General features: G+C 33.5%; 1 protein-coding gene across 3 annotated transcripts; it reads right to left on the reverse strand.

Moving 5' to 3' along the window:
- Positions 1 to 310: 310 nt before the first annotated feature.
- LOC147384512 (beta-carotene isomerase D27, chloroplastic-like) lies at positions 311 to 10,591 on the reverse strand. 3 transcript variants are annotated; one of them, XR_015173144.1, is made up of 7 exons: positions 6,538 to 6,744; positions 6,100 to 6,163; positions 5,807 to 5,876; positions 4,499 to 4,590; positions 2,147 to 4,382; positions 1,647 to 1,721; positions 311 to 958 (listed from the first exon to the last, which is right to left on the reverse strand). XR_015173144.1 is itself a non-coding variant. In XM_086426946.1 (7 exons), the coding sequence occupies exons 3-7, from the start codon at positions 5,848 to 5,850 to the stop codon at positions 951 to 953; spliced, it is 315 nt and encodes a 104-aa protein (XP_086283072.1). In that variant the 5' UTR covers positions 5,851 to 5,876; positions 6,100 to 6,163; positions 10,381 to 10,591; the 3' UTR covers positions 311 to 950. The 3 variants fall into 3 exon arrangements, 2 of the variants coding, with proteins under 2 accessions (XP_086283072.1, XP_086283071.1); XM_086426946.1 differs by lacking the exon at positions 6,538 to 6,744 and adding an exon at positions 10,381 to 10,591 and having other exon boundaries at positions 1,647 to 1,740; positions 4,302 to 4,382; positions 4,499 to 4,586; XM_086426945.1 differs by having other exon boundaries at positions 1,647 to 1,740; positions 4,302 to 4,382; positions 4,499 to 4,586.
- Positions 10,592 to 11,224: the final 633 nt, after the last annotated feature.

Consider the following 11,224-nt stretch of genomic DNA (forward strand, 5'->3'; position numbering starts at 1 on the left):
CGTCGCTGATTCCTTTTAGTGGCCAACTAAGGGCGGTTCTAAAACCACCTCTAAATAATGATTTAAGGGTGTTTTTTTATATTTTTAGAGGCTATTTGAAAATCATCTCTAATAATAATAATTTAATGGCAGTTTAAAAACCGCTTCTAAAGAATATGATTGAAGGGCGGTCCTTATATTTTAGAGGCTATTTGAAAACTGCCTCTAATAATAATAATTTAAGGGCAGTTTTAAAACTGCCTCTAAAGACTATGATTTAAGGGCGGTTCTTATACTTTAGAGGCAGTTTAAAAATCATCCTAATAATAAATTTAGTTTTAAAAAAAAAACACCATTAGAGGCAGTTCAAAACCTCTTCTAATGTTGTAATAAAAATTTAATAAAATATTCATTCCAAAATAAATTCTACAATTATATAAAGGAAAAGAGTTGCTATTGGCACCTCAAATTTTACTTATCACATGTTTATAAAAATATGTCACAACCTGTAAATGAATATTTTACCAAGCATAAACTACAATCTACAAAACATATATCTGTGAAATCCAAAAACAAAGTACGCATTCACTATAAAAAAAGAGGCAACTCTATGAATTGTAAACAAAATAAGTAACACAAACATTGATCGATAGTATTTTAAAACCTAATAATTTGGACATGAATATCATATCTTCTAGTCCATCCTTTCTACCTTTGCTGCATTTGAAGTTGTTAAGTGGATAGCCTAAACAACTTAAAATAACTAGTTGTTACCTACATAGACTCGGAAATGTTTGAATCGATGATAAAGGAATAAAGGATGAGGGAATAACTAGTTTGTGTGTGTGTCCACTGATTGACAATAAAAGACACAAGATGTAATCCAACTAAATCAAGGAACCAATAAATAGCTACCACATTTAGCCTAAATGTTCAAATCAGGAAAGATAAGGCGTGTTAACGGGTCTGGCTCAAGAACCTGTCCAAGAAAATCAAAACCCAAACATTAACTGGGTCTGAAATATGTAGTCGTAACCAGATAATAAATAAGGAATCAGTCTAGTTAACAAATAAGAATTTTGACGATTAGTATTCAAACCCAATTAGCGGACCATGAATCCTTTAGAATAAGGATTTGATGATGATGATGATATCATCCAAACACAATCCAATTACTAATCAGGCCAAAGCACACACACTGACTTGACTAGTCTATCTGGTTCTAATACCCATTGAATACCCTCCAATGAGGACTGATTCATAATAACCGCACTATTAGTTAGTTGACACGATATGTTGGGTTCTCACAATGTCATAACTTTAGAACTGATGAAAGTGAAAGGAATGAGAAAAATTTTCAACAGGGAGATCATTCATTTTCACCAGAAAGGACAGAAAATATTTTCATGAGAAAATACTTTTTGATAAGTTTCCCTTTCTTTTGATACGTAATGATTAGAAAAATACTTATGCATGAAATTATGAGTTTAATAGATCTAGGACTAGTTTAGAAATAAATTGCAGTCTAGAATCATACAAATGAAGACGAAATTGAACTATAAACAAACCAATCCAAAGATACGATTTTTAGCACTAATTCAGCTTAAATGTAAAGAACAAATGTGAAATCCATAACAATTAGAAAGAACAGATGAAACAGAACTCACCATCAAGGCCTCCTTCATGGTGATTGGAGCATTTGCAGCAGCCATGGCGCCAAGTGGTTTTGATAGCTGCCAGATCTAAAGTAATGAAGGAAACCTAAACATATAAATTGTTCAACAACCAAACTAAGAGATAATATATAGCTCAAAGGATGAAATGAGAAGCCATTTAAATACTTACATGTACTCAAATGAAATATTTTGTCATACAAACTACCGTACCCCAGAAAAAACCAAATCCTACTTCAAAATACCCTACAAGTACTATCTGTCGACACTCTTTCCCCAGAAAAAACCTAATTTTACTTCAAAAACCAAGTGCAAACTACAACAACGTAATGTGAAATGTTTGGACGGGTGCAGACACTAGCACAAATCATGCTACCAAGAGAATGCATATATGATAACATTTTTTTAACATATAATTACATGTTTCAACGTAGGCATTAAAAAAAGCATAGATTAATATGGAAACAACTAACAACATCCAGTGAAGAGTTTACCTCACTGTCACACTCTTCAATGACATTCTTCCCAGCTTCCACTTCCAACTCACAAGCTTCCCTTCATCTAGCAACCTCTTCTTTTACTCCTATTATTTTCATCATGAGTTGTTCAACCTTTCAGAAAAAAGAGTCGAGGAATGAAATGGTAAGTGCAGACACCCCATTTTTGCATCCGCCTAATTAATCAAGTCGTCAACCCGATCGCAAAGGTTCCCAATGATGGATGTCTATTTCAATACTTTATTTTGTTATCAGATATGTTTCAGAAATCCGGATGAGGTATCTCGAACTGACAAAACTTAGAAACCACGCTACACTAGGAAAATACGATCCCAGAAACATAGAAATCATCATCTTGCAAACCAAAAGAAGCTTCACGTTAAAAATAATTAAAAATGACCTAATTATCAAAATACCCCTAACATCAAAACAACCTAGAGCCTATGTTATGATTAGGAAAACTCATTCAAACACATAAAATAACAAATTGAAACCAAATAAATCATTTCGCAAATTTTCACAGAATTCGACAAAATTACGAAAATGCCCCTCATCAAGTTCACGACCATTTCATACAAAAAATTTCATAAATGACAAAAACCAACATTCCCATTGAATTTCTTACGAAAAACTGATTCCAAAACATCCTGGAACATTGAAAAATGACTTAAAACTTAAAAAATCCTCTCCGAGGATAAAATGATAATTTCACAATTTTAATAATAAAAATCTCGAAATTAATAAATAAATCATTAAATAATGTAAAGTGAAATATTAATAAAATTAATTTTAAAATTTGAACAAAAAAAATGATCAATCAAGCTTTCAGGCAAAATTGTTGATGGTTCGTAAGATATTTCTTTAAGGACCCCTCCATTTGGGGGTCCAAAGAATTAAAGATATAATAAATGGGGGTTTTCCAAAAATTTAAAGTCAATCAAGCAAGACTAAAGTCAAGATATTAAAGTCAATCAAATAAGACTAAAGTCAAAATTAAAGTCAATTAAGTAAGACTAAAGTCAAGTATTAAAGTCAATCTCATAAGACTAAACTCAAAATCCTAAATCAAAACTCTAATCTAAACTAATCAAGTCAATCTCATAAGACTAAAGTCAAAATCCTAAATCAAAACCCTAATTTAAACTAATCAAGTCAATCTCATAAAACTAAAGTCAAAACCCTAAGTCAAAACCCTAAAGACTAAGTCCATCTCTTGAGACCAAAGTTTAAACCCTAAATAGAAACCCTAATCAAACCCTAATTCTCCTAAAAAACTTAATAAATAGAAGCCTCCACACCCTATTTTCGTATTAAAGAAAAAACCCTAGGAAAAGTAGGTGAAGAAGCCTCCACAACTTTTCCAAAACCCTAATTTTGGAGCCTCAACTCCTTACCTAACACCCCTGTTTCGATTTTAGCCTAAAAAACACTCAAAAACCTCTCAAAAACATCCCAAAAATCCACAACAAATTCGAAGCACCCAGATCCAAGAAGGAGATACCTTACCTCGAAAATCAGAAATCAAATTCGGAGATAGAACGAAGTAAGGAATACGGTACAAGGAGCCGTTTTCACCAGATCTAAGGGAATAACACTTTTGCAGATCGAAGGTAAGATTTTTCATTATTTTTTAATCTAGGTTTGTCATCAGCGATGTAGATTTATTTGGGATAAGTAGAGACTGGCATTGGCCGGGCGGGGTTGGTGCCTAACACCTTCCAACCCTGTAACATGATCCCCGGATTCAGATTTTCTGTAGTAGATTAGTTCATTATTCATTTTAGAATCAGTTTGGTTCCTAGACCATAATAACTAGGTGGCGACTCCCAAACTTCAAGGGTCAAAAGTGGATCCGCGCACCCCGTGGATCGAGGGCGCTTTCAGTAAGTCGACTATAGATGACCATAGATGGGATAGCACTACATAAATGAGAAAAATGAAATAAAAAGAAACAAACTAACCATTAACAGGCTTGTAAACTTACTGTAATAACATTGATGACAAGAGAATTCAACCTATGATATATAAGTAAGATCTAACCTGAACTAAGCCGAGGTCTCTATGAATGCAGGAAATTATCAAGCTTAAACTTTCAACAAAGGAAAAAAGATACGAATATAGGAAACATAAATATAATTAGATCAACACTGACCTGTATTGGAAGCTTACACATGTTTACACAAATTCTGAGACATTTACTTTCTTCCAAATACTTGCACCTTTCTACCAACACCTACATGAATTCATGCACCAACCAACCAAAAAGAGTAAATCAAGATTGCCTGCAAGAAGTACACAGATACAATGAAGAATGAACAACATGAAATGTTGGGAACTCGAAATCATTACCCCACTTTTCAAAGAGTGTCCATTAGGAAGCTCAACAGAGTTAACATTGCATGGGCCTATAAGCCATTGACAAGAGACAGTAGTCACCCTTGCTTCAAAACACAAAAGAACATTAGGAGATCACTTGAAAATAGTATACTCAGAACAGATAAAAAAATGTCAATTGGGGTATTAGATAATCTGTATCACCACAATCTAACTCATTCCCTATTCAGCATATAAATCTAGGTGTTTATATTCTTATTTTAGTGGAATTATGACCAAGCAGTTATCAGTAAGATCATAGAATATGCAACCGAAAGCCAGGGACCTTTCTTGGAATCTGATATTTTTCAAGTATTATAGGGAAATTTTTTTTTAATTGTGTTGGATGATGTATGGAATGTAGGTACCAAGAATTGGGAAATGTTAAACATTGCATTAAGTTCACCACATTGTCTGGGAGGTAAAATTATAGTAACTACTCGAAATGAGAGGTCTCTCAGATGATGGACGCAAATAACATATACCATTTGGAGGTTTTATCAGATGATGATTGTTGGTTTCTGTTAAAAAATCGAGCACTTGATCTTGGGCAAGAAGAAGGCATCACTCTGAAGGAAATTGCTGCAAAATGTAGAGGTTTACCTCTTGCAATGAAGGTGATTGAAGACCTATTGTTTCTCAATGGAGAGCAAAGCCAGTGGTTGTTGGTCAGAGATACAGACATTTTCAATTTGCTAGAATACGAGATTTTACCTATTTTGATTTCGAGCTATTATCGTCTACCATTACATCTGAAGCAATGCTTTGCTTACTGTTCGATATTCCCAAAGGATTACAATATTGAGAGAGAAGCTGATCCAGCTATGGACTACTGAGGGATCATTGAATCATACCAAGAAGATGATACTTTGGAGGTTATTAGTAATAACAATTTCATGGAATTAGTGTGGAATTCATTTTTTAAAGTTGTACAAGAAGATGCTTATGGTAATATAATAGAATGCAAGATGCATGATTTCATTCATCACATGGCACATTCGGGGGCAAGGATTGGGTGCTCGATTGTGAGGTTGGGAGGGCAGAAATAATATCTGAACGGGTTCGTCATTCTTCACTGCTTTGTGATTTTAGGGTATCTGATTATCACCTGATTATCCACTTTATCCTCAGAAAGCTTAGTTTTTTAGTGAAAAAGGGGCACCAATCAACAAGGGAATGTTCAGACACTAAATAAAGTTCAATGAATATCATTTTTCTTTTTCAATGGGTAAGCTGGACTCCAACTTTAATGACTATCATGATACATTAATAGGGTGCACTTACTTGATGCAAGCTTGTTTGATCAAGCCGAGCATGGGCATACACATTGCCTTTTGCCAATATGGTTATATCACTGCACATAGAAAGGCCACATTAACCCTTAGATTAGAAGTCCCTAGAGAAATAGAAAAGCTGAAAGCGAATTAAAGTACAGATAAATTTCAACATTACAACTTCCACTAGAAGTCCTTAGAAAAATAGAAAAGCTGAAAGAGAATTAAAGGACAGATAAATTTCAACATTACAACTTCCACTAACATACAAAGAACAAAATGTGAGAATGTAACGTGGTTTACCTTCGAGAGTACACATCCAGAAGAGACCCATTATTGTCAACGATGGGTATGGAACTTACTTGAGCTGGAACATAAAGGCATAAAAAATAAAGTTCATATGTGTGAGTATATACAAGATAACTTTTTTGCCACACGCACACACACTAAGTAAATGAGGATATAGTTGAAAGCGCCCTCGATCCGCGGGGTCCGTGGATCCGCTTTTAACCCTTGAGGTTTGGGAGTCGCCACCTAGTTATTATGGTCTAGGAACCAAACTGACTCTAAAATGGATAAGAAAACTAATCTACTACAGAAAATCTGAATCCGGGGATCATATTACGGGGTTGGAAGGTGTTAGGCACCAACCCCGCCCAGCCAATGCCGGTCTCTACTTATCCCAAGTAAGACTACATTGCTAATGACCAAAACCTAGATAAAAAAATAGAAAAATGTTACCTTCGATACGCAAAGGTTCTATTCCCTCAAATCTTGTGAAACTGCTCCTTGCACCGTACTCCTTGCTTTGTTCTGTCTCCAGATCTGATTTCTAATCTCCGAGGCAAGGTATCTCCTTCTTGGATCTGGATGCTTTGAATTTATTATGTATTTTTGGGGTGTTTTTGAAAGGTTTCTAGGTGTTTTTTAGGCTAAAATCGAAGTAGGGGTGTCAGGTAAGGAGTTGGGGCTCCAAAATTAGGGTTTTGGGGGAGGTTGTGGAGGCTTCTTCACTTACTTTTTCTAGGATTTTTTCTTTGATACGAAAATAGGATGTGGAGGCTCCTATTTATAAAGTTTTTTTAGGAGAATTAGGATTTGATTAGGATTTCTTTAAGGGTTTCAATTAGGGTTTAGACTTTGGTCACATGAGATGGACTTAATCTTTAGGGTTTTAATTTAGGATTTTGACTTTTAATCTTATGAGATTGACTTGATTAGTTTAGATTAGGATTTTGACATTAGTCTCATGAGATTGACTTGATTAGTTTAGATTAGGGTTTTGATTTAGGGTTTTGACTTTAGTCTTATGAGATTGACTTTAATATTTTGACTTTAGTCTTTCTTGGTTGGCTTTTAATATCTTGACTTTAGTCTTTCTTGGTTGACTATTAATATATTGACTTTAGTCTTACTTGATTGACTTTAATGTTTCAATTTACGTTATATAATGATTTATTTATTTATTTCAAAATTTTTAATTATTAAAGTTGTAAAATTACCGTTTTACCATCGGAGAGGATTTTTTACGTTTTAAGTCATTTTTCAATGGTCCAGGATGTTTTGGAATCAATTTTTCATAAGGAATTCAATGAGAATGTTGGTTTTTGTCATTTATGAAATTTTTTGTGTGAAATGGTCGTGAATTTTATGAGGGGTATTTTCGTAATTTTATCAAATTCTGTGAAAATTAGCGAAATGATTTATTTGGTTTCGATTTGTTGTTTTATGTGTTTGAATGGGTTTTCCTAAGCGTAATGTAGGCTCTAGGGTTGTTTTGATGTTAGGGGTATTTTGGTAATTTGATCATTTTTAGTGATTTTTATCGTGAAGCTTCTTTTTGGTCTGCAAAATGAGGATTTCTATGTTCCTGGGGTCGTATTTTCCTAGCGTAGCGTGGTTTCTAAGTTTCGTCAGTACGAGATACCTCATCCGGATTTCTGAAACATATCTGGTAACAAAATAAAGCATTAGAATAAACATCCATCATTGGGAACCATTGCGATCGGATTGACGAGTTGATTAATCAGGCGAGTGCAAAAATGGGGTGTGTCTACAATAGTAAACAACACCATGGGTGATAAAGTAATTGAAAACAGACCTATCTTAAACAAAGCATATGTTTTAATATTCCGGAAAGACATGTAAGACATAATAATTGTGGACACAATTCATTCTATTTCGAATGGATGATGGGAACAGTAGATATTTTATTTTGTAGAATCCTCAGAGCAACATCTTTTAAAGACTCATGTGGACGGATTAGCTTGCATATATCAAAAAACAAAAGTTAAACAAGAAAGGCCTAAAGATTATCATCGACGTCATTAATATCAAAGGAACCATATCCCATGGGATTGGCCACACATCCTGTTCCATCAATCCACTCTATCTAGAACCATAACTTCCATTAAATGCTTATATATAGAAATATAAAAAAAATCCAGAGAAAAAACTCTTGGAGAAAACATAAATGCATCTAAAGCAAATCAAATAAGACATCTTATTTGCCAAATAATTTTTTAACAGGAGCATTTCTAACTATTATATAGATAAATCCAACACCACCCAATCAGAATGGTGTTCACTTCTACCTAACCAAAAAAATTTTCCATCAGGCTAAGCTTTTTAAAATATAACAGCCACTTAAAATTTCTCACAGACTCAAAAATTTAAATCCCAATGAGTTTTTATTAGAGATAATTTTACAGAATGAATGCCACATTGAATTCCAAAAGACAAAATTCTCCCTATACATATGCCTTATTGACTTATTGTGAAGTGCAACAAAACAAAAAAAATAGAAATTATTTGTGTCAATTGTGAATGAGCAATCTTAGATGGGGGGATTCACTATGGGATTGGCAACCAACTCAGCTACTACAATCGTGAGAGTACTTTGTTGATTCTTCTATTCTCCTATTTAAGTATTTCTATTGAGCAATAATGTCTCAACAAACAAAGTAAACTAAACCATGTTGATTACAATATCTACTTAGCATTCCTTAACAAAAAAGAAGCACACAAGGATCAAAGCATCACAATGCCTACTGTGATTTTACTTCAACACCAAAAAACAAGATGAAAAGAAAACCAAACCCAATTCATAAATCTGAATAAAAATAGGAAATGCCCAAACAAATATACTTATTATATTTTTTAGAGAAAATTAGAAGTAAAATCATCACCACAAGCCTAATTTCATATTATATTGATCTCATCTTTGTTCCACTGCCTTTGTTGCTTACTAGAGAGCTTCAAAGCTACATACACGACGAAGATTTGCTGCATAATAACTAGAAGCTTTATTATTACTAATGACGAACGCAAAGATCTTCAATAGTTCCAAATGTTTTCCAATCTATTTTCATGAAATTGGTGTAAGAATTCAAAAATAAAATTCAGAAATCATGAGTAATTGACTCTTACAAATAGAAATCTTTTCAAGTCCAACATATTATTCCAAATGTAGAATATGTATAACAATTTATTTTTACCCTCATAATTTTTATTTTTACCCTTATGCACATGCACAGATTCCACAAGATACCCCAATTTATTTTTACCCTCATGCACATGCACATGCACAAATTCCAAATGTAGAATATCTTTAACAATTTATCTTTTCAAGTCCAACATATTATTCCAAATGCACATGCACAGATTCCACAAGATACCCTAATTTATTTTTACCCTCATAATTTTTATACAGGAATGATGCAGGTACAACCACAACCACAACCACATCCTTCCATGTTACCACAGATTGGAGCTGGAATGCCCTTTGCATTACCTCAGAACCAACAAATTCAGCAAACCCCAGTTAGGAATGTAGAACCTAGGCAATCATTAGGAAAGATTAGTTTGGGGAATATGACCTTATATGATTATCCCCAGATCCAGTATGCATATAAGCCTTTAGGACATATCATAGGATTAAGTAAAGAAGAAAAATGCATTTTTCTACCTGTATTAAAGTGTTCAGCTAAACAATTCATTATAGATAACATATATTTCCTATCTATTGGATCTTTTTTAGAGCAAAACAAAAAATTATCTAAAAGGCATTTTTCTTCTTTACTTAATCCTATGATATGTCCTAAAGGCTTATATGCATACTGGTTCTGGGGATAATCATATAAGGCCATATTTCCAAAACTAATCTTCTTTACTTAATCCTATGATATTATCTAGCACTCCAAAAGTAGTCTAAAAATATATTTTCAAGTGTGAAAGTCGTTACCAATGATCAATTCTCACACTACAGAAAAAAAAATTCCCCCAATGTCAAATTTCTATGACATCAAACCAGCCCATAAAAATAGCATTTGGACATTTAAAGCAGTCAAAATAAATAAATAGATAAACAAGTTCATAAACATTGTTCAACATAAGTTCTACTTCATTGAGGACTTTGAACAAACATGTAATAAGCATTATACCTAATAAGAAGCAAAACTCAAGAGATGCTAAAAATAAAAATGTCAAAAGTTCACTAGTTATTAAGAAATCAACACTCAACAATATTTATCAAGTTACTACCTTCATTAGAATTATCTTTAAATGAAAGATAATAAGAAGTACCTTATTACTCTCTTCTTTCCACAGAATAAATAGATAATAAGATATGTTGTTTTTTCCTTCAAGGTTTTCAGATTGTAAGATCAACTAAGAGAGATGAATGCAATCAACACTTTTCTTCTCCTTGTTCTTCTTCTTCTTATTGAATTTCAGTAACAATGGCTTCCAAAATACACTAAACCCACGAAGATAAAACAGAGAGAGAGTGTGAGATTGAAAGATTGTTAGGGAAAAAAGGAAATATATAGTAGAAGTGGGAGAGAGGGAGATAAGAGAAGAGGAAACGAAGAACTTACCACCAATTTTGAGAACGTGAAGGCGCCAAATTGAAAATGTAAATTTTCATATCTTTAATGGCATTTTGTAAGAGGGAGCCTCCATTTAGGGTTTCTTAGGACGGTTCACAAAATCGCCATCGATTTCATCGATTTTTGCCATTAAAAATAACTCAATCGATTGCAGATTGTGTTTCTTCCTTCTTCAGAGGCGTTTCCGTTGAAAACGCCTCTCATTCATCAGATTCTTGTTGTTCCTTGAGGGTTTCCAACGAAACTGCCCCTAAATTGTTCGTTTGATAACGCTTCGTAGAACCGCCCAAAGAAAAAACCTCTAAAACCCTCTTTTTTGTAGTGTATCCTGCTTCATTTGTTAAAAATTGAGTATAGTAGGCACAATATGTCTTCTATGACTTGGAAAGTTTCTACAATTTCATTGATTTTGTAGAAGTGCATATTTAATTTATGGTTACCAGTCATTTATATTTCTTGCTTCTTTGTTTTGTCTATTGATGCTAGAGGAAGAGTCTGAGAGCAAAATCATTCATAGGTTGGCTTCCATGCATTTTCTG

This window comes from Akebia trifoliata, chromosome 15, assembly GCF_017979445.1.
Source record: "Akebia trifoliata isolate Shusen 1 chromosome 15, ASM1797944v1, whole genome shotgun sequence".
In the NCBI taxonomy this organism is placed as follows: Eukaryota; Viridiplantae; Streptophyta; class Magnoliopsida; order Ranunculales; family Lardizabalaceae; genus Akebia; species Akebia trifoliata.

What these genes read in the sequence shown, in the direction of transcription:
- LOC147384512 (XM_086426946.1), bottom strand. Translation starts at nt 5,850, where the DNA reads ATGTGTATGCCCATGCTCGGCTTGATCAAACAAGCTTGCATCAA. An exon ending in GACACTCTTTGAAAAGTGGG is followed by an intron (nt 4,383 to 4,498) that starts GTAATGATTTCG and finishes GAATTCATGTAG; the next exon opens with GTGTTGGTAGAAAGGTGCAA. An exon ending in TGTGTAAGCTTCCAATACAG is followed by an intron (nt 1,741 to 4,301) that starts GTCAGTGTTGAT and finishes TTATATGTTTAG; the next exon opens with GTTTCCTTCATTACTTTAGA.